Source organism: Uranotaenia lowii, chromosome 1, assembly GCF_029784155.1.
Source record: "Uranotaenia lowii strain MFRU-FL chromosome 1, ASM2978415v1, whole genome shotgun sequence".
Lineage (NCBI taxonomy): Eukaryota > Metazoa > Arthropoda > Insecta > Diptera > Culicidae > Uranotaenia > Uranotaenia lowii.
The window spans coordinates 52306978-52331204 of record NC_073691.1 but is presented as its reverse complement, the minus strand read 5'-3'; the positions used below and the strand labels follow the sequence as shown (position 1 = coordinate 52331204).

At 33.2% G+C, this 24227-nt stretch overlaps 2 protein-coding genes across 2 annotated transcripts in view; both read left to right on the top strand.

The window, feature by feature from the left end:
- Positions 1-24227, top strand: part of LOC129757452 (uncharacterized) — a 171115-nt gene that overhangs the window by 56834 nt on the left and 90054 nt on the right. Inside the window, exons 3-4 of the mRNA XM_055754687.1 lie at positions 4652-4766; positions 12896-13351. Of these exons, the coding sequence (XP_055610662.1) occupies positions 4652-4766; positions 12896-13351 (571 nt within the window). The remainder of the gene's footprint in view (positions 1-4651; positions 4767-12895; positions 13352-24227) is intronic.
- Positions 3180-4308, top strand: LOC129757465 (mitochondrial glutamate carrier 1-like). The gene has a single exon (XM_055754696.1). It carries the CDS (start codon positions 3277-3279, stop codon positions 4234-4236), a length of 960 nt encoding a protein of 319 aa, XP_055610671.1. The 5' UTR covers positions 3180-3276; the 3' UTR covers positions 4237-4308.

Genomic DNA, 24227 nt, shown 5'->3' with positions numbered 1-24227 from the left:
TTTGACCCACACCTGCTCGAAATCTTTGTGTTTAGTCGTAGGAATGAGCTCAGAATCGAAGACAGAGCTGATTGCCACAACCACACCACCGCCAGATTTCTTGTCAGAAAGAAGAAAGTTTCTGTCATATCTGAATACGTTGAAACTAGAACCAAAAACTTCTTCGCTCTTTATATTTGCATCCCAGCTTGTTTCTGTTCCCAAAATTATAGTATAACTACTAGCTGCTAAATTTTTATAAATTGTATTTAATTTCGATGCACTTCGCATTCTGTTAAAATTTTGACAGTAAGCAACAATTTCATTATTATTTACTATAGCGGATGTATTCAGAGCAGAAGATGTTCTATGGTCGCGCGAACGAATTGTAACGCGATCCGCTTGGTCAACATTAATTAAAGAGCTAGTACCTATAGTGGCACGCGTCGATGGGGCAGAAAATATGGATACATTACCGGGTTGTTGAAATCAAATGCATTAGGACCATGGTGGCAGCAGGGGCCGGCAAAGGGTGCACTGAATGAAGTGGGGACCGGATTGAACGTTGTATATGGTGGCATGGAAGTCGATGCATGATGTGTGCACATATTCGCTTGGTACGGTGAAGTCGTTGCCGCAGAAGTAGTCGGGAACCTAGCCGGTAGCCTATCATGATGTGGTGGCGTATTTGGTGCCACAAGAGAGGGTCCGGAGTCCAGTGGTGGTGTATTTGATGGCACAGAAGAGGATCCAGGGTTTAAGGTTTCTCCACGTTGAAAATTGATGAAGGTCGGCATCTTCTTTTTCGGCTGAGGTTTCCTATTGAACGTAACCTTGGCGGCAGCGAGCAGTTCCTTGTCAGTGGAAGGTGGAGATCGGCTTTTTAATCTATTGTTGGGGTAGTCTCGTTGGTTTAAGCCCGCATTTCGGTTACGCGCCTTGCGTTGACGATTTTTTTTCTTTTTTGCTTTATCCGCGTTCTTTTGTTGTTCCTTGCGACGCATTTGCCTTGCATCGTAGGCTGACCAGTCAGCTTTCCACACCCTCCTTGTGCCCAAAAGTCGCCAACCTGAGACAACTTTAGGGTTCAGCTCCTCGGCCAGGCTCGTCACTGGTGCAGGTGGGGAAAGGACAGGTTTCGCGCTAACGGCATCGTGAATGGATCGAAGTTCATCAATAAGGTCCGCATTTGAAGAAGGATTATGTACAGTTGCCCTTAAGGCATTAAGTTCTACTGCAATGGACTGTAGAGAAGGAGTGAGCTCCTGTTCCAAATTGGTGAAGCAGTTACGATGCTGCTCTTCGACCATATTCATCAGGCTGTTTTGATGGCCCAAAATCATCTCCTCCAGCATTTCAAACGTTTGAGCAATTTTCGTTTTATGACCGTCAAAAGCTGACACGTACTGCTCTTTCATTGATGATGAGAGCGTGTCAAGTAAATCTTCAGCAGACGGAGGTGGTCGCAATGCCGCTTTTATTAGGGCCGAAAGCTCAATTTTTTGGCCATTGATCTGATTGGAGATCGTGTCGATACCATCAATCAATGTCTCTAGGCAAGAAAATTTTGCCACCTGAGAACTCAGCTTTTCGTGGGAGATGTTTTGGATCTTTAGTTGCTCCAATATTTCTGTTTGCTGTGCCATTAATTTCGTTTGGTCGATCTGCTCTGACATCAAATTTTGGCAGTCACGGCAAACCGGGAGCATGAACCTCCTGATTGACTCCTCGCAATTTCGCTGCACTCCAACACAAGCGGCGTGGAACCTTCGGTGACATGGGCCCGTACACGTCCAAAGGTGGACGCTATCGACGACATCACAAGTGGAAATATGACACTTTGGCATTTTTGTTTTGTTTTTGTTCGCGGTAGCACAACACAAAAAAAAAAAAAAATAACTGACGAAGGCACTTGACTGCTTTGACAAAAAAAAAAGAGTTCTGTAATTGCTGGAGTAGCGCGGAAACACGTCTATATCGTTCAACGTTCAACTGTCCAATCGTCAAAATCTTCAAATTGATGAGATTCGGATCCAATTTGATGGATTTCCGAACCGTTTAACAGTTAAAGGAGCACGAGTTGCCAGTATTATCACTGGGTTGGATCTAATTTCTTTGGTCCAATACTTGTTTAAATTAGACCCAAACATAGACCACGGATAAAAGTGCTCTAAGGATTGGTCGATAACTGATTTGGACTGAGATTTGGACTCAATTAGAACGCAGTTCTAAACCGTTTGACAGTTAATGCAATACAAGTGGGGTTGCGTTTTTTTACTGGATTGGATCTTATTTCATTGGTTCAATTGTTGTTTGAACTATGTAGATCCAATGAAAAATCACGGATACAGATGCTCTTATACGGATTCTAAAGATAAGTTGAGTTGAAATTGTTATAATGGACCACCGGTGTGGTTGCTTTGGTCGGAATTTGGATATAAACCGCCTGTATGGACCACGGATTCTTATGTATTTTATTTTTTTAAAACGTAAGCGTCTATTTTTTACGTCAGGGGCGGCGTGCGGCATGTAACAACGTCCTGGTAGTGTTCGGAACTAAAACAGCAACATCCCTACGGTCCTCCTTAGAGATGGTGTGGTGCGCCTTGCAGGCCCGTGGCTGCAAAAATTGTTAGCAACGAATAATGGACTTCGGATACAGTTGTCCTTAACAGTTGTGTTCCGAATCGTCCTACCTTCTATCAGCGGACTGTAAGCACTTTCACTCAGGGCGATTGGAACTGTGCCAAATCTCGTGCACACCGACTGTCCGTCAACTGAGGCAAATGAGGCCTCGTCAATTGGCAACGGAAGGGTCCCGTGATATTCTTCACACCGAAATTTATAACACTTCCGATTTCTGAAGGGAACTATACTTTTTATTTCCCACTACTTCGAACGACCGACGGGGGTAAAAATAATGAGGCGATGTGTACACTACGGTGGTTGGACTAAACTGACTTTATTGCCTCTGTTTATTTACTATGCTGTCAGCACGATCGGTAGTTGATCGTGCCAGTGAGAGTGAGTTCTAGAGAGAGCGACCTTATTTTCAATAGCACAGCTAGGGTGGCACGGGCATTATGGCAATCAATTATACAATACAAAACAAGTTGTTTCCCGCTAAATTGTATTCCGAGACATGGGTATCTATCTAGTAGCCCTTTTGTTTATGTTAGAGCAAAAAGACAGCAGTTGACCAAATCAACACTGTTCCTCTCTTCAGACTGATTATTCGCGGTTTAAAAACGCATTCCAGTAAATTTCGGTTTATGGTGTCCAACATAATTGACAACGATGGCCAGCAAACCGTCAGCAGATTCAGCAAACCAGTTCTCGCTGCTTCCGAAAATTATCAACGGAGGAATAGCCGGCATCATTGGCGTATCGTGTGTATTTCCACTGGATTTAGTTAAAACACGGCTTCAAAATCAACAAATTGGACCAAATGGCGAGAAAATGTACACGTCAATGTTCGATTGCTTCAAGAAAACCTACAAAGCCGAGGGCTACTTCGGAATGTACCGTGGATCGGCTGTTAATATCGTGCTGATTACACCGGAGAAAGCCATAAAATTGGCAGCCAACGATTTCTTCCGATATCATTTGAGACCGAGTGATAGCGGTGGTCAACTGCCAGTTACTCGACAAATGGCTGCCGGAGGTTTGGCCGGCTTTTGTCAGATAGTCATCACAACTCCGATGGAATTGCTCAAGATTCAAATGCAAGATGCTGGGAGACTGGCCGCCAAGGCGAAAGAAACTGGCGCGACGATCCCTAGGACTACAGCTACCCAAATAGCCACGACACTGCTGAAAACGAAAGGCATCACCGGACTTTACAAGGGCACAGGAGCCACCATGTTACGAGATGTTTCGTTCTCAATCGTATACTTCCCATTATTTGCCACCTTGAACGATTTCGGCCCACGGAAAGCGGATGGATCCGGGGAAGCCGTATTCTGGTGTTCATTCTTGAGCGGGTGTGCTTCGGGGTCATTTTCTGCCCTGGCCGTTACTCCATTTGATGTCATCAAGACACGTTTACAAGCCATGAAAAAAGCAGAAGGAGAAGTGGAATTCACTGGAATCGTGGATTGCGCGAAGAAAACTTTAGCCAACGAAGGACCCAAAGCCTTCTTCAAGGGAGGCCTTTGCCGTATGATAGTGCTGGCACCACTGTTCGGTATTGCCCAAGCAGTTTATTTCCTTGGAGTCGCTGAATCCTTACTGGGAATGAAACAATACAAAGTTTGAAGCTTTTTGTAAAGGATATTCTTAAAATGTTATATGGGAAATGTGAAACAAGCTATAAAAATATGATTCTGAATGTTGGAATAAGAAAATAGAAAGAATAAAGCATTGTATGTACTCCTATTGAAATTTTTTTCCATAAGCTTTATTACTTTTAGAAAAGTAACCATTTCCACATTCTATGTTCCAAAACCTTTTCGGTAAGATGTAGAAATTTTCAATTCATGCTTCGCACAAGAGCATTGTTTTCCAGAAACATTTATCAAAGCTAAAAATAGGCTTCCTAGAAAGCAAAAAAATAAATCAGAATTCAATTGCACCTCCGGAAACATTCATAAGATGGAAATAATTAAATTTTCGTCCTAAATCCATCAATCCAGACATATCTTTCTATCTCTTTCTTTTTCTCCCATTACAGGCCATATCGGATCTGCTGCTCGGTGTATTTTGCATGCCGTTTACTTTGGTCGGCCAGGTTCTCCGGAAATTTGTCTTCGGCAGCATTATGTGCAAATTGATTCCCTATTTCCAAGGTAGGTCCTCAAGGGTTTTTTTTTTTGTCTAGCGCACTTGAAAACATTTAATTTTCTTGGGAATCGATTCACCGTATTGTCAATTTTGTATGATGGGTTTCTGGTTAGCCTTGTTTTAATTTGTTACTTAGAACAATTACATCTTGTGGAATTGGAATTCGAATCTTCCAGGGAACCTGTTCGACAAATAAAAATTTGTACATGTATCCCAAACATTTTTTGGAAGGAAATCAATAAAAGCAAAGTTATGATTAAAAATAAATATACAAAATCTTCCTCTACTACAATTTCTTGATACCTACTGAATCATTTGTTGCCATGTAAGGCACGCCTAGCCGATTCACGTTCGAAAATATAAGAGACAATAATTTCTTGAATGGGTGATGGTGTTCGGCATCGCAAAATTAATACTGAGTGACTCCAATTAAATCGCTCACTAAGTCAAAGTTAGCGACTGCTAATGAAAACCGCTAAACGTTGTGTAAAAGTAAGGGTATTAGCCAATTCAAGCCATGGATCTTTGCTTATGCTGAGTGATCATTTTCTTCGCCGGATCTTGTCAAAACTAACCTGTTTCGTTGGGGTGCAGACTAGTCCGACGTTCGGAAGCAGTTCCGGCGGGCCGCTGAATCGCTTCACCTGGGGGGAACTATTATTGCTGCCTCACTCGACACAGTGTCTGTTCAGTGTGAGCAAGCGCGTGAGCCGAGGGAAGCAGTGCGTAGTTTCCCCAGCTGGGACGCTTCTGCGGTCCACCGGAACTGCTTCCGAACGTCGGACTAGTCTGCACAGTTGGAACTGAACAATTAGATTTTGTATTTACACGGGAACACGAAAGGAAAGTGATTAGTGAAAGTGATTGTTTATTTGTAAAAACATCAACGATAACTTAATAAAATGGTGAATTACTTAAAACTACTTAAATCTACAGAGTTCTCGAAACCATTAAAATTTGTCTTCGGAAAGTAGCCCTTGAAACATCGAAGTTGAAATACTCGGCGAAGCGGTTGAAAGTTCTCAAAATTCCCATTAGAGCGCTGTTGGCTCCGTAGTTATTCAGCCGGATGGGAACATAGACCTGCAGATTTTTGTTCCTTAATCCTCGGGGCCGCACACTGAGGGGAATAGCCTCCAGCAGCGTGGGAGAGTCAATCATCGACGCAAGGAGATCCGCTACGATTAAAAAACGTGCAGCGTTTCGACGATTTTGAAGCGTGTCTAAATCAATTAGTCGGCAACGGTTTTCGTAACTGGGTAAACGGATCGGATCTAACCAGTTCAAGTGTCGCAGGGCATACCGTATAAAGGGCCGCTGGATAGCCTCTATCCGTTCAGCTCCGTTCTGGTAAAACGGGCACCAAACTGCAGATGCATAATCGAGAGTTGAGCGAACTACGCTGCAATACAGGCTTTTTAGGCAGTACACATCTTTAAACTCCTTTGTTACGCGAAATAAGAAGCCAAGACTTCTAGATGCTTTATCAACGATGTAATTCGTAGGTATGAGTCTTAAATTCCAGCCGATGCACTATGGGGCAGCTCCATACAATGAGGCGGCAAAAAGTATGATTACACTCAGAAAAATCCTATTATGTAGACCATAAGATTCTCTTATGAAGTGGCGCCATAAGAAAAAATAATGAAATTCATAAGATTGTCTTATGATGGAATGAACTCAAAGGATGAACACCGGTTTCAATGAGGGGGTTATTGCTTTTCATAAGATATTCTTATGGGAAAAGAAATGTCGCATAAAATTAAAATAATTCAAGATAATTTTTTCATTTTATTTTATTCCCTGCTTAATTCGTATGAAAAAACATCATGGTGACAATCACCTGCCTTTCAACACCCGATTCCATAAAAAAGTGTTATTGCACCTCGGACCTTTGACTTTGAGAGTAAAATCATGCACATGCACATCAGTAAAAGTAGTAACTTTACAATTAGTGAATGCTTCCGAAGAAGCTGAAATACATGAATAATTGAATGAATGTGTTCATTATTTTTTCACAATGCCAATTCTTCTATTTTTCATAAGAACTTCGTATGAGAATAAGAAGAATTTCATAAGACTCTTATGAAAAACAATTTTACACTCTAAATAGCAGTTCATAAGAAGCATCTTATGAAAATTGTAATAAGAATTTGCCTGAGTGTAGGTGTTTTGGACTATTTTGTTATTTTTGAAAATTTTGTATGAAAATTTCTGTTTTAACTAACTTAAAATAAATTTCAACAAGAATTTTGCATAAATAGCTTTTAAAGTACGATGCTTGGCGTTATTTTTGACCCAATTTTTTATATCTTTTGAAAACCAGGTTTTGGACTAATTGATCATTAAATGATAAATAACATCAAGACATTTCATGAAACTCAAGAGAAAAATGTGTGAAATGATTGATCAATCACGAGAAACATTTTTTTGACAAACCAACATCAACTTTGTTGAATTTTTACTCATTAATGGGTAAAAATTACTCATTTTCATGATATTTTCAGCTTTATTTGACTATAACTCAAAAAACGGTGCTTTAAGGTGCCTGGAATCTCTTTCATTGTATTTTTAGGACTTGAAAATAGATTTTGATACTGAAAAGATTATGGGGAAGTGCGGGGATTTTTTTTGGCAAGCCTTTAAAGTTTTTGATTTTTGAAAAAAATAATTATTTACTCATTTTTATCGTAGATCAATTTAGAGTGTAAAAATTTTGAATGGTTCATATGATAGCTTTTAATATAAGCTTTCATATGGTGTACTTTGAATTGAAAAAAAAAATGTTTTCCATCGAAATATATGTGTTTTAAATTTTTTTCTTCATCATATAAATTTTTCAACTTTTCAAAGTCTGATGTCTGTGGTGCGTTCAGTATTCAAGATAATGAGTTGAAAAACTGGGAATATCTTAGTTAAATATTAAATTATTAACTAGTAAAAATAAAAAAGCGATCCGATAAAGTTCAGTTTTTGACTTTTTGCCGCCTCAACCCCCATAGTGCGATGGTCTAAGATAACGCCCAAATCGTTGATGTGGTCCACCCGGGCGATGGTTACGTTCCCGAGAGTGTACTCTGCGTGAAGAGGGTTCTACTTGCGAGAAAATGTGCTCTGCGACGTAATTCCACCTCCCCGTGGTGCAGAGTGGAAACGTGTCTGCAAGTCCGGCGTATTGCAGATGTACGGCCAAGAGAACTACACCAAACCCACTAGAGGCTGTCGACGGGTCTGCCAAACCCGCGTGGAAGAAGTGGTGCACCCGGGTACTTAGGTGCCAGTACTTGGGTGTGTGCGTGATGGTCCAACACGCTTTCGGGGGGTCATGGCCCTGATATGCGGACGTGACCGTAGGGAGAGCGATCGCCAACTCGTTTTGCGCTTCGGTGGGTATAGACCCGACTCGCAAAACGAGTAGGTAGATGCGCAAAGTGGTGGCCAATGATGGGCCGATCACTTAGGGACGTGTTTACACATCAGTGTCTGAGAGGCACAGTTTGCCGGAGGTGTCAGGGCTCGACACGCGTTTCGGGAATTGATGCGCCTGAACCGCTAGTGTGACCTGATGAGGGCGGTCTATAGCTCGATCTGCGCTTTGGGTGGTCAAGCGCCCGACTTGAAGATCGAGTAGTCGCGCTGAGTGGTGACTTAAGTCAACACTATTTGTGAGTTCGGAGGAGTCTGAGTCCTACACGTAGCTTAGGGGGCTTACCCCTCCTACCTGCATGTTTGAACAGAGAAAGTGTCGTCGACAACTTTGTGTTTCTGGATCTTGGACTGGACTCACAAAGTTAGTAGTTGCGCTATGTGGGGACCTCATTCACACGATGAGATGTCGGGTCCTAACTCGTCAGAGGAGGGATTGCGCATCGAGTTGTGTTAGAATGAGGTATTGCTGATAGAGGATTCGAAAACGAGTATTGCCTTGGAGCGCACTAGCGTGAATTGACCTCCCACTATTGAAGTAAAGTGTGTCAAACAGTTCGAGGTGGGAACAAAGGTCAGTGGACCCAGGTGGATTTTACGGCGTAGGGGGTACAGTGCTCCTTAGCATTGTATCATGAGTCGTCCAATTGCACCCATGGACGCAGAGTAGCAAACTGGGGGGACGCGGTGGCTCGCTGCGCCTTGGAATGCAATCCGTAAATTGGATTTACCACCTGGGTTAACAACTAATAAAAAAAACTTGCGAGAAAATGAAATGACCGCACATTTGCTGTGGTTCAGATGCAAGCAGTTGGTGTCACACCAGAGAGCGATGGTGTTGAACTGCCTTCGCAAGAGATCGATATCGTCTTGGCCATTGATGATGTGGAAAAATTTGAGGTCGTCGGCATACGCAAGTTTTGTGCCGTCCAAGAGAGTGAGTACATCGTTAAAATAGATGACAAAAATTATCGGTCCCAGGTGGCTTTCCTGGGGCACACCTGAACAAGCGGAGAACTGTCTTGAAAAGTAATTTCCAGTTTGCACTGATAACTTTCGTCCTTAAGCATTCGAGTTTAGCGATTGCAATGTCGTGATTTACTTTGTCGAAAGCAGCAGACAGATCAGTATAGATGGCATCAGTTTGGGACTTCATGGCAAAGCTATCTTGCACGAACGATGTGAAAGTCAGCAAATTTGTTGTCGTGGAACGTTTTGGCAAAAATCCGTGTTGATCGTTGGAAAAGTATTGCTTCGAGGACGAGAAAATCGGATCCAGAACAACCAATTCGAACAGTTTGGCTATCGAACAGAGAGCTGAAATTCCACGGTAGTTGTCTATATCTTTCTTATCTCCCTTTTTGTGAACAGGGAACATGTAGGTTTCCTTTCAAAGTGAGGGAAAAATTGCGAAGTCCAGCGAAGCTCGAAAAATATGCCTAATAAGAGTCAGTAGATGTGGCATGAAACGTTTCAAGAAAATAGCTGGTTTCCCGTCAGGACCCGTAGATGATGAATTTTTAAGCTTAGCTGTCGCCTTCAATATGGCTGCGTCATCGAATGAGATACGGTTTAAGGAAGAATCAAGAGGTGAAATATTTCGTACAGCCGTATCCAGTTGCTCTAAGGAAATGGATCCTGTTGTGAAAACGCTTGAAAATTTCTCAGCAAAAAGATTACATATTTCAGGACCGGTGTTCGCTGTGAGGCCGTTCAAGAACATATGAGACGGAAGCCCGGATTCTTTCCGCTGATTTTTAACGTACTTCCAGAAAGATCTCGGGTTGGTCTTAAAATTGCGCTGTAGCCGGTGAAGATAGTTCCGGTAGAAACGCCTGCTGCTTTTTTTACATGCCGTGTTTAGCTTTCGGTATTCTTCTTTTGTGCAGAGGGACTTTCCAAGTAACCATAAGCACTAATGACTTGTCAAAATGCTATCCAAAAACAGCTTTAGAGCTTCTCTGCTCTCTCTAAGCTCTATGAGCTAGATTTATCGAAATTATCTGCTAGCTTAGTGCTCATGGTTACTTGGGTTGTGTTTGCTGAAGTATCGAAGAGCACGATTTTTAGTCGTCTTCAACTGTCGCAGTTGATTAAGGGGTGATACGGTCAAAATTTGGTCAAGGGAAAACGCGTGTAAATCGGTGAAATCGCTTATTTAGAAAATCAAATTAAATTTATTTTTCAAGTTTAATTAGTAGGGGAGAGTGGGGTATCGTGGGCCATGGGGAAACGTGGGCCACTTTTAATATCTCAGATGTGTGTTGAGATAAAAATCTCAAACCAACTGTCATCGTCGTCGCTTTGCGTGAGCCTATATTCCTATATCTTGTTGACTGAAATACGCATCATATGCTTCTTTTATTTATCAAGCTGAAAAAAGTTAGAAAAATTTACTTACATAATTAAAAAAACACCCGCTAATTTCATCGATGGGGAACCTAAAGTGCATAACAAAAATATGCTCATACGCTTATGATCTTAGTTTTGTTTGATCTTTCAGGTGGAAAAGGAATTTTTGATGAAACACCAATAAGTCACACAAACGTATCCATTTTGCAAATCATAGCTTGTGGGGAATCGTGAGCCACACATCTTGAATCACCTATATTTTCATGTTTTTATACACATTCAGAACTTAAAATACGTTTTTCCTATCTGTAAAGTTTTCTTATGCCAAATGAAGAGTTATGAAAAATATTTTGTCCATCCTGAAATTTTGCTAAAACGTTCGCGAGCCAGGATTTGGAATCTATGCGATCATACACAGCTCTCTTTTTTATTTCATCATCTGAAATTGCTTTAAAAAAACGAAATGAATTAGGAAATCACAGTTTTCGGTAAACTCATAAACTTTGCATGTTATTTGGTCAATTTGGATTTGGTGGCCCACGATTCCCCACCATTTTTCAAAATTCTAAAAGATATTGCTTTTTTTCAAACAGTCAAATTTGGGGAAAAAAATTAATAAATTAAAAAAAACCTTATGATACCTTGAAAATGTAGAAAACCATACAATTTTTATTTTCATTTTATCTTTTACAATAAAGAAGTTATGGAACAACAATAAATGTGGCTCATGATATTCCCCACTCTCCCATATAAAATTCAGGAAAAATATTCAGTTAGGCTTCCGCTTTTCCAAATCCGAATTGCCGGGCCTTACGCTTAACCCCTGGCATCAGATTGTGTACAGCCACCTTGTCCACCTTCGTCGCCGCAGAAAGCCAGTTTGCCTTGATCTGCTGCTCGTCCTTAGCAGTTTTTTGGCCTTCTTTAGGTTCCGCTTGACAATAGCCCAGTATTTCTCAATTGGGCGGAGCTCTGGCGTGTTAGCAGGGTTCTTGTCCTTGGGAACCACCTGCACGTTGTTGGCGGCGTACTTCTCCATGGCCTTTTTACCGTATTGGCAAGATGCCAAATCCGTGTTTCTTCAGGAAAGGCAGCAGACGTTTATTCAAACACTCTTTCACGTAAATTTCTTGGTCGACAGTCCCGGAAGCTATGAAAATACTGCTTTTCAAGCCACAGGTACAGATGGCTTGCCAAACCAGATATTTTTTCGCGAACTTTGACAGTTTCATGTGCTTGAAAATATGTATCTGCTACCTTTCCCATTCCTTTTGCCGTATAAAACTCCTGTCCCGGAAGCTGCTTGAAGTCGGCTTTGAAGTAGGTTTCGTCGTCCATTACTACGCAGTCAAACTTCGTCAGCATCGTCGTGTTCAGCCTCCGGGATCGCGCTTTGGCCGTCGAATTTTGTTTATCATCGCGATTTGGAGTCACTACCTTCTGGTAAGTCGATAGTCCGGCTCGTTTTTGGCTCAATGCACGGTTGTAGACGATACACCCAGCTTATTTGCGGCATCTCGGAGAGAGAGGTTAGGGTTTTGCTTGAAACTACCGGCAACTCTCTTTGTCGTCTCAGCGGCTTCCGGTTTTCGATTTCCCCCCGATCCAGACTTCCTGGCTGTCGACAAACGTTTCCCAAGCACTTTAATTACATTTGTAACGGTTGATTTGGCAACTTTTAGCGATTTTGTCAGCTTTGCGTGCAAGTAGCTCGGATTTGTTTGCGATGCGCGAGCAAATTTTTGATACGCTGCTCCTTCTTCCTTCCGGCATTTTGACAACTGAAGAGTGAATTCCAAAATCAAAATAGGAGCAACATTCTTCAAAATGAAGGGTGTTCAGGCTTTTTCAATGCAAAATTGAAACAAATACGTCAAGTTGATATTGACCACATTTTGACCGTATCACCCTTCACTTCTGAAGAAAACAAATAATTGTCTAAGGAATCCACTGAAAGTTAATTTTTGGAGAAATCTCCTAATTTTTTACCAAGGAAACCACTAAAGTCGTACTTTTCACTAACCATACTCTGGGTCTCTGACTGTCTCTGTGTCTATTTGTGAGAACTTGCTTAAAAACAAAAATCACAATTTGAAGACTATTCCTATTCCCAGACTTGGTTGATGGGATTTTATCCCATCTATCGTAATTGAAGAACAATTTAATCAAAGAGGCTTTTTTTCGGAAAGATCGAGTATTGAATATAATTTCCATTGAAACTTACAGGAAAGCCTTCCATGCCATCGACGACCGTCACTCAAAGAAACCCCTTAAAAATCGATTCCCAAGATCAATTCCACACCGCCTGTATGTCCTAAGATGTGTTTTTAATTATAATAAACCCGTCTTCTCGCAGCCGTTTCCGTCTCGGTAGCCGTCTGGACCCTGGTGGCCATCTCCCTGGAGCGATTCTTCGCTATCTGCCGGCCCCTCTCATCTCGCCGGTGGCAAACCCAGTTCCATGCCTACAAAATGATAGCCCTGGTGTGGATTCTCAGCTTGCTGGTAAATTCTCCGCTCTGCTACGTCCAGCGCCTGACACCGGTCTATCAAAGGCCCACGACGATGACATCGACGACAACGACAACAACAAGTGGCATCAATGGGGGCGCCATCTTGCTGGAAAACCACCCGATGAAGTGCCGGGAGATGTGGCCCCACAAGTCCTACGAGAAGGCCTACGTTCTGTTCCTCGACGCGGGGCTGTTGTGTTTTCCGCTGCTCACCATGGGATTTGCATATTCGATGATTGTGTCGAAACTGTGGCGTGGGCTGAAGCGGGAAATTAAACATTCCAACCAGCAGCAACAATGTGAGTACACACAGACGAGACATTTTTGAGACAAGATATATCGTACATACATTAGGGTGGAATCGAAAAACTACTCAAAAAGGTAATCAAGTTAAGATAAACATAAAAGGCACAAAAAATTTCTTCAGACTCCATACCAAAAAAATGCATGATTTTTTGTGAAAAACTTGATAAACCTAGGATATTCAGATTCAAATGCGTGAATTTGTTCAACTTATTTTGAAGCAATTATTTTTTCACACTCGGATTTCTTATAGAACCTTCACAAACGATGTATTTTCTTTCATTCATAATATTTTTGACATGTTCTGAGATTATTGACATCGTCGATTCATGAAAATAAGCAGTTCTGTTCCTATTCTGAACGATTGAAAGAAAATCACGAAAATTGACGCTCTCTGGAGCCACGACTATAAATGTTGCAGCTTATATTCCAATTTCATCAGATTCACATGAGTTAATTCTTGTTGAATTGCTTAAAATATTCAGTGGCTGATACCGAGCACGCAAATGAAAAAATGATCTTTCTCGGACTGCTTCAATTACTCTCTGGAGCCACGATTTTTCGCGTATATTTGTCATTTTTGTTATTTTTGTTATTTTTGTTATTTTTGTTATTTTTGTTATTTTTGTTATTTTTGTTATTTTTGTTATTTTTGTTATTTTTGTTATTTTTGTTATTTTTGTTATTTTTGTTATTTTTGTTATTTTTGTTATTTTTGTTATTTTTGTTATTTTTGTTATTTTTGTTATTTTTGTAATTTTTGTAATTTTTTGTAATTTTTTTCATTTTTGTCATTTTTGTCATTTTTGTCATTTTTGTCATTTTTGTCATTTTTTGTCATTTTTGTCATTTTTGTCATTTTTGTCATTTTTGTCATTTTTGTCATTTTTGTCATTTTTGTCATTTTTGTCATTTTTGTCATTTTTGTCATTTTTGTCATTTTTGTCATTTTTGTCATTTTTGTCATTTTTGTCATTTTTGTCATTTTTGTCATTTTTGTCTTTTTGTCATTTTTGTCATTTTTGTAATTTTTGTAATTTTTGTAATTTTTGTAATTTTTGTAATTTTTGTAATTTTTGTAATTTTTGTAATTTTTGTAATTTTTGTAATTTTTGTAATTTTTGTAATTTTTGTAATTTTTGTAATTTTTGTAATTTTTGTAATTTTTCTCATTTTTGTCATTTTTGTCATTTTTGTCACTTTTGTCACTTTTGTCATTTTTGTCATTTTTGTCATTTTTGTCATTTTTGTCATTTTTGTCATTTTTGTCATTTTTGTCATTTTTGTCATTTTTGTCATTTTTGTCATTTTTGTCATTTTTGTCATTTTTGTCATTTTTGTCATTTTTGTCATTTTTATCATTTTTGTCATTTTTGTCATTTTTGTAATTTTTGTCATTTTTGTCATTTTTATCATTTTTGTCATTTTTGTCATTTTTGTCATTTTTGTCATTTTTGTCATTTTTGTCATTTTTGTCATTTTTGTCATTTTTGTCATTTTTGTCATTTTTGTCATTTTTGTCATTTTTGTCATTTTTGTCAATTTTGTCATTTTTGTCATTTTTGTCATTTTTGTCATTTTTGTCATTTTTGTCATTTTTGTCATTTTTGTCATTTTTGTCATTTTTGTCATTTTTGTCATTTTTGTCATTTTTGTCATTTTTGTCATTTTTGTCATTTTTGTCATTTTTGTCATTTTTGTCATTTTTGTCATTTTTGTCATTTTTGTCATTTTTGTCATTTTTGTCATTTTTGTCATTTTTGTCATTTTTGTCATTTTTGTCATTTTTGTCATTTTTGTCATTTTTGTCATTTTTGTCATTTTTGTCATTTTTGTCATTTTTGTCATTTTTGTCATTTTTGTCATTTTTGTCATTTTTGTCATTTTTGTCATTTTTGTCATTTTTGTCATTTTTGTCATTTTTGTCATTTTTGTCATTTTTGTCATTTTTGTCATTTTTGTCATTTTTGTCATTTTTGTCATTTTTGTCATTTTTGTCATTTTTGTCATTTTTGTCATTTTTGTCATTTTTGTCATTTTTGTCATTTTTGTCATTTTTGTCATTTTTGTCATTTTTGTCATTTTTGTCATTTTTGTCATTTTTGTCATTTTTGTCATTTTTGTCATTTTTGTCATTTTTGTCATTTTTGTCATTTTTGTCATTTTTGTCATTTTTGTCATTTTTGTCATTTTTGTCATTTTTGTCATTTTTGTCATTTTTGTCATTTTTGTCATTTTTGTCATTTTTGTCATTTTTGTCATTTTTGTCATTTTTGTCATTTTTGTCATTTTTGTCATTTTTGTCATTTTTGTCATTTTTGTCATTTTTGTCATTTTTGTCATTTTTGTCATTTTTGTCATTTTTGTCATTTTTGTCATTTTTGTCATTTTTGTCATTTTTGTCATTTTTGTCATTTTTGTCATTTTTGTCATTTTTGTCATTTTTGTCATTTTTGTCATTTTTGTCATTTTTGTCATTTTTGTCATTTTTGTCATTTTTGTCATTTTTGTCATTTTTGTCATTTTTGTCATTTTTGTCATTTTTGTCATTTTTGTCATTTTTGTCATTTTTGTCATTTTTGTCATTTTTGTCATTTTTGTCATTTTTGTCATTTTTGTCATTTTTGTCATTTTTGTCATTTTTGTCATTTTTGTCTTTTTTGTAATTTTTATCATTTTTGTCATTTTTGTCATATCTGTCTTTTTTGTCATTTTTGTCATTTTTGTCATTTTTGTCATATTTGTCATATTTGTCATTTTTGTCATTTTTGTCATTTTTGTCATTTTTGTCATATTTGTCATATTTGTCATTTTTGTCATTTTTGTCATTTTTGTCATATTCGTCATATTTGTCATTTTTGTCATTTTTGTCATTTTTGTCATATTTGTCATATTTGTCATTTTTGTCATTTTTGTCATTTTTGTCATTTTTGTCATTTTTGTCATTTTTGTCATTTTTGTCATTTTTGTCATTTTTGTCATTTTTGTCATTTTTGTCATTTTTGTCATTTTTGTCATTTTTGTCATTTTTGCCATTTTTGTCATTTTTGTCATTTTTGTCATTTTTGTCTTTTTTGTAATTTTTGTAATATTTTGTCATTTGTGTCATTTTTTGTCATTTTTGTCATTTTTGTCATTTTTGTCATTTTTGTCATTTTTGTCATTTTTGTCATTTTTGTCATTTTTATCATTTTTGTCATTTTTGTCATTTTTGTCATTTCTGTCTTTTTTGTCATTTTTGTCATTTTTGTCATTTTTGTCATTTTTGTCATTTTTGTCATTTTTGTCATTTTTGTCATTTTTGTCATTTTTGTCATTTTTGTCATTTTTGTCATTTTTGTCATTTTTGTTATTTTTGTCATTTTTGTCATTTTTGTCATTTTTGTCATTTTTGTCATTTTTGTCATTTTTGTCATTTTTGTCATTTTTGTCATTTTTGTCATTTTTGTCATTTTTGTCATTTTTGTCATTTTTGTCATTTTTGTCATTTTTGTCATTTTTGTCATTTTTGTCATTTTTGTCATTTTTGTCATTTTTGTCATTTTTGTCATTTTTGCCATTTTTGTCATTTTTGTCATTTTTGTCATTTTTGTCATTTTTGTCATTTTTGTCATTTTTGTCATTTTTGTCATTTTTGTCATTTTTGTCATTTTTGTCATTTTTGTCATTTTTGTCATTTTTGTCATTTTTGTCATTTTTGTCATTTTTGTCATTTTTGTCATTTTTGTCATATTTGTCATATTTGTCATATTTGTCATTTTTGTCATTTTTGTCATTTTTGTCATTTTTGCCATTTTTGTCATTTTTGTCATTTTTGTCATTTTTGTCATTTTTGTAATTTTTGTCATTTTTGTCATTTTTGTCATTTTTGTCATTTTTGTCATTTTTGTCATTTTTGTCATTTTTGTCATTTTTGTCATTTTTGTCATTTTTGTCATTTTTGTCATTTTTGTCATTTTTGTCATTTTTGTCATTTTTGTCATTTTTGTCATTTTTGTCATTTTTGTCATTTTTGTCATTTTTGTCATTTTTGTCATTTTTGTCATTTTTGTCATTTTTGTCATTTTTGTCATTTTTGTCATTTTTGTCATTTTTGTCATTTTTGTCATTTTTGTCATTTTTGTCATTTTTGTCATTTTTGTCATTTTTGTCATTTTTGTCATTTTTGTCATTTTTGTCATTTTTGTCATTTTTGTCATTTTTGTCATTTTTGTCATTTTTGTCATTTTTGTCATTTTTGTCATTTTTGTCATTTTTGTCATTTTTGTCATTTTTGTCATTTTTGTCATTTTTGTCATTTTTGTCATTTTTGTCATTTTTGTCATTTTTGTCATTTTTGTCATTTTTGTCATATTTGTCATATTTGTCATTTTTGTCATTTTTGTCATTTTTGTCATATTTGTCATATTTGTCATTTTTGTCATTTTTGTCATTTTTGTCATTTTTGTCATTTTTGTCATTTTTGTCATTTTTGTCATTTTTGTCATTTTTGTCATTTTTGTCATTTTTGTCATTTTTGTCATTTTTGTCATTTTTGTCATTTTTGTCATTTTTGTCATTTTTGTCATTTTTGTCATTTTTGTCATTTTTGTCATTTTTGTCATTTTTGTCATTTTTGTCATTTTTGTCATTTTTGTCATTTTTGTCATTTTTGTCATTTTTGTCATTTTTGTCATTTTTGTCATTTTTGTCATTTTTGTCATTTTTGTCATTTTTGTCATTTTTGTCATTTTTGTCATTTTTGTCATTTTTGTCATTTTTGTCATTTTTGTCATTTTTGTCATTTTTGTCATTTTTGTCATTTTTGTCATTTTTGTCATTTTTATCATTTTTATCATTTTTGTCATTTTTGTCATATCTGTCATTTTTGTCATTTTTGTCATTTTTGTCATTTTTGTCATATTTGTCATATTTGTCATTTTTGTCATTTTTGTCATTTTTGTCATTTTTGTCTTTTTTGTCATTTTTGTCATTTTTGTCATTTTTGTCATTTTTGTCATTTTTGTCATTTTTGTCATTTTTGTCATTTTTGTCATTTTTGTCATTTTTGTCATTTTTGTCATTTTTGTCATTTTTGTCATTTTTGTCATTTTTATCATTTTTGTCATTTTTGTCATATCTGTCTTTTTTGTCATTTTTGTCATTTTTGTCATTTTTGTCATATTTGTCATATTTGTCATTTTTGTCATTTTTGTCATTTTTGTCATATTTGTCATTTTTGTCATTTTTGTCATTTTTGTCATTTTTGTCATATTTGTCATATTTGTCATTTTTGTCATTTTTGTCATTTTTGTCATATTTGTCATATTTGTCATTTTTGTCATTTTTGTCATTTTTGTCATTTTTGTCATTTTTGTCATTTTTGTCATTTTTGTCATTTTTGTCATTTTTGTCATTTTTGTCAATTTTGTCATTTTTGTCATTTTTGTCATTTTTGTCATTTTTGTCATTTTTGTCATTTTTTTCATTGTTGTCATTTTTGTCATTTTTGTCATTTTTGTCATTTTTGTCATTTTTGTCATTTTTGTCATTTTTGTCATTTTTGTCATTTTTGTCATTTTTGTCATTTTTGTCATTTTTGTCATTTTTGTCATTTTTGTCATTTTTGTCATTTTTGTCATTTTTGTCATTTTTTGTCATTTTTGTCATTTTTGTCATTTTTGTCATTTTTGTCATTTTTGTCATTTTTGTCATTTTTGTCATTTTTGTCATTTTTGTCATTTTTGTCATTTTTGTCATTTTTGTCATTTTTGTCATTTTTGTCATTTTTGTCATTTTTGTCATTTTTGTCATTTTTGTCATTTTTGTCATTTTTGTCATTTTTGTCATTTTTGTCATTTTTGTCATTTTTGTCATTTTTGTCATTTTTGTCATTTTTGTCATTTTTGTCATTTTTGTCATTTTTGTCATTTTTGTCATTTTTGTCATTTTTGTCATTTTTGTCATTTTTGTCATTTTTGTCATTTTTGTCATTTTTGTCATTTTTGTCATTTTTGTCATTTTTGTCATTTTTGTCATTTTTGTCATTTTTGTCATTTTTGTCATTTTTGTCATTTTTGTCATTTTTGTCATTTTTGTCATTTTTGTCATTTTTGTCATTTTTGTCATTTTTGTCATTTTTGTCATTTTTGTCATTTTTGTCATTTTTGTCATTTTTGTCATTTTTGTCATTTTTGTCATTTTTGTCATTTTTGTCATTTTTGTCATTTTTGTCATTTTTGTCATTTTTGTCAATTTTGTCAATTTTGTCAATTTTGTCAATTTTGTCAATTTTGTCAATTTTGTCAATTTTGTCAATTTTGTCAATTTTGTCAATTTTGTCAATTTTGTCAATTTTGTCAATTTTGTCAATTTTGTCAATTTTGTCAATTTTGTCAATTTTGTCAATTTTGTCAATTTTGTCAATTTTGTCAATTTTGTCATTTTGTCATTTTTGTCATTTTTGTCATTTTTGTCATTTTTGTCATTTTTGTCATTTTGTCATTTTTGTCATTTTTGTCATTTTTGTCATTTTTGTCATTTTTGTCATTTTTGTCATTTTTGTCATTTTTGTCATTTTTGTCATTTTTGTCATTTTTGTCATTTTTGTCATTTTTGTCATTTTTGTCATTTTTGTCATTTTTGTCATTTTTGTCATTTTTGTCATTTTTGTCATTTTGTCATTTTTGTCATTTTTGTCATTTTTGTCATTTTTGTCATTTTTGTCATTTTTGTCATTTTTGTCATTTTTGTCATTTTTGTCATTTTTGTCATTTTTGTCATTTTTGTCATTTTTGTCATTTTTGTCATTTTTGTCATTTTTGTCATTTTTGTCATTTTTGTCATTTTTGTCATTTTTGTCATTTTTGTCATTTTTGACATTTTTGTCATTTTTGTCATTTTTGTCATTTTTGTCATTTTTGTCTTTTTTGTCATTTTTGTCATTTTTGTCATTTTTGTCATTTTTGTCATTTTTGTCATTTTTGTCATTTTTGTCATTTTTGTCATTTTTGTCATTTTTGTCATTTTTGTCATTTTTGTCATTTTTGTCATTTTTGTCATTTTTGTCATTTTTGTCATTTTTGTCATTTTTGTCATTTTTGTCATTTTTGTCATTTTTGTCATTTTTGTCATTTTTGTCATTTTTGTCATTTTTGTCATTTTTGTCATTTTTGTCATTTTTGTCATTTTTGTCATTTTTGTCATTTTTGTCATTTTTGTCATTTTTGTCATTTTTGTCATTTTTGTCATTTTTGTCATTTTTGTCATTTTTGTCATTTTTGTCATTTTTGTCATTTTTGTCATTTTTGTCATTTTTGTCATTTTTGTCATTTTTGTCATTTTTGTCATTTTTGTCATTTTTGTCATTTTTGTCATTTTTGTCATTTTTGTCATTTTTGTCATTTTTGTCATTTTTGTCATTTTTGTCATTTTTGTCATTTTTGTCAATTTTGTCAATTTTGTCAATTTTGTCAATTTTGTCAATTTTGTCAATTTTGTCAATTTTGTCAATTTTGTCAATTTTGTCAATTTTGTCAATTTTGTCAATTTTGTCAATTTTGTCAATTTTGTCAATTTTGTCAATTTTGTCAATTTTGTCAATTTTGTCAATTTTGTCAATTTTGTCAATTTTGTCAATTTTGTCAATTTTGTCAATTTTGTCAATTTTGTCAATTTTGTCAATTTTGTCAATTTTGTCAATTTTGTCAATTTTGTCAATTTTGACAATTTTGTCAATTTTGTCAATTTTGTCAATTTTGTCAATTTTGTCATTTGTCAATTTTGTCAATTTTGTCAATTTTGTCAATTTTGTCATTTTTGTCATTTTTGTCATTTTTGTCATTTTGTCATTTTTGTCATTTTTGTCATTTTTGTCATTTTTGTCATTTTTGTCATTTTTGTCATTTTTGTCATTTTTGTCATTTTGTCATTTTTGTCATTTTTGTCATTTTTGTCATTTTTGTCAATTTTGTCATTTTTGTCATTTTTGTCATTTTTGTCATTTTTGTCATTTTTGTCATTTTTGTCATTTTTGTCATTTTTGTCATTTTTGTCATTTTTGTCATTTTTGTCATTTTTGTCATTTTTGTCATTTTTGTCATTTTGTCATTTTTGTCATTTTTGTCATTTTTGTCATTTTTGTCATTTTTGTCATTTTTGTCATTTTTGTCATTTTTGTCATTTTTGTCATTTTTGTCATTTTTGTCATTTTTGTCATTTTTGTCATTTTTGTCATTTTTGTCATTTTTGTCATTTTTGTCATTTTTGTCATTTTTGTCATTTTTGTCATTTTGTCATTTTTGTCATTTTTGTCATTTTTGTCATTTTTGTCATTTTTGTCATTTTTGTCATTTTGTCATTTTTGTCATTTTTGTCATTTTTGTCATTTTTGTCATTTTTGTCATTTTTGTCATTTTGTCATTTTTGTCATTTTTGTCATTTTTGTCATTTTTGTCATTTTTGTCATTTTTGTCATTTTTGTCATTTTTGTCAATTTTGTCAATTTTGTCAATTTTGTCAATTTTGTCAATTTTGTCAATTTTGTCAATTTTGTCAATTTTGTCAATTTTGTCAATTTTGTCAATTTTGTCAATTTTGTCAATTTTGTCAATTTTGTCAATTTTGTCAATTTTGTCAATTTTGTCAATTTTGTCAATTTTGTCAATTTTGTCAATTTTGTCAATTTTGTCAATTTTGTCAATTTTGTCAATTTTGTCAATTTTGTCAATTTTGTCAATTTTGTCAATTTTGTCAATTTTGTCAATTTTGTCAATTTTGTCAATTTTTGTCAATTTTGTCAATTTTGTCAATTTTGTCAATTTTGTCATTTTTGTCATTTTTGTCATTTTTGTCATTTTTGTCATTTTTGTCATTTTTGTCATTTTTGTCATTTTTGTCATTTTTGTCATTTTTGTCATTTTTGTCATTTTTGTCATTTTTGTCATTTTTGTCATTTTTGTCATTTTTGTCATTTTTGTCATTTTTGTCATTTTTGTCATTTTTGTCATTTTTGTCATTTTTGTCATTTTTGTCATTTTTGTCATTTTTGTCATTTTTGTCATTTTTGTCATTTTTGTCATTTTGTCATTTTTGTCATTTTTGTCATTTTTGTCATTTTTGTCATTTTTGTCATTTTTGTCATTTTTGTCAATTTTGTCAATTTTGTCAATTTTGTCAATTTTGTCAATTTTGTCAATTTTGTCAATTTTGTCAATTTTGTCAATTTTGTCAATTTTGTCAATTTTGTCAATTTTGTCAATTTTGTCAATTTTGTCAATTTTGTCAATTTTGTCAATTTTGTCAATTTTGTCAATTTTGTCAATTTTGTCATTTTTGTCATTTTTGTCATTTTTGTCATTTTTGTCATTTTTGTCATTTTTGTCATTTTTGTCATTTTTGTCATTTTTGTCATTTTTGTCATTTTTGTCATTTTTGTCATTTTTGTCATTTTTGTCATTTTGTCATTTTTGTCATTTTTGTCATTTTTGTCATTTTTGTCATTTTTGTCATTTTTGTCATTTTGTCATTTTTGTCATTTTTGTCATTTTTGTCATTTTTGTCATTTTTGTCATTTTTGTCATTTTTGTCATTTTTGTCATTTTTGTCATTTTTGTCATTTTTGTCATTTTTGTCATTTTTGTCATTTTTGTCATTTTTGTCATTTTTGTCATTTTTGTCATTTTTGTCATTTTTGTCATTTTTGTCATTTTTGTCATTTTTGTCATTTTTGTCATTTTTGTCATTTTTGTCATTTTTGTCATTTTTGTCATTTTTGTCATTTTTGTCATTTTTGTCATTTTGTCATTTTTGTCATTTTTGTCATTTTTGTCATTTTTGTCATTTTTGTCATTTTTGTCATTTTTGTCATTTTTGTCATTTTTGTCATTTTTGTCATTTTTGTCATTTTTGTCATTTTTGTCATTTTTGTCATTTTTGTCATTTTTGTCATTTTTGTCATTTTTGTCATTTTTGTCATTTTTGTCATTTTTGTCATTTTTGTCATTTTTGTCATTTTTGTCATTTTTGTCATTTTTGTCATTTTTGTCATTTTTGTCATTTTTGTCATTTTTGTCATTTTTGTCATTTTTGTCATTTTTGTCATTTTTGTCATTTTTGTCATTTTTGTCATTTTTGTCATTTTGTCATTTTTGTCATTTTTGTCATTTTTGTCATTTTTGTCATTTTTGTCATTTTTGTCAATTTTGTCAATTTGTCAATTTTGTCAATTTTGTCAATTTTGTCAATTTTGTCAATTTTGTCAATTTTGTCAATTTTGTCAATTTTGTCAATTTTGTCAATTTTGTCAATTTTGTCAATTTTGTCAATTTTGTCAATTTTGTCAATTTTGTCAATTTTGTCAATTTTGTCAATTTTGTCAATTTTGTCAATTTTGTCAATTTTGTCAATTTTGTCAATTTTGTCAATTTTGTCAATTTTGTCAATTTTGTCAATTTTGTCAATTTTGTCAATTTTGTCAATTTTGTCAATTTTGTCAATTTTGTCAATTTTGTCAATTTTGTCAATTTTGTCAATTTTGTCAATTTTGTCAATTTTGTCATTTTTGTCATTTTTGTCATTTTTGTCATTTTTGTCATTTTTGTCATTTTTGTCATTTTTGTCATTTTTGTCATTTTTGTCATTTTTGTCATTTTTGTCATTTTTGTCATTTTTGTCATTTTTGTCATTTTTGTCATTTTTGTCATTTTTGTCATTTTTGTCATTTTTGTCATTTTTGTCATTTTTGTCATTTTTGTCATTTTTGTCATTTTTGTCATTTTTGTCATTTTTGTCATTTTTGTCATTTTTGTCATTTTTGTCATTTTTGTCATTTTTGTCATTTTTGTCATTTTTGTCATTTTTGTCATTTTTGTCATTTTGTCATTTTGTCATTTA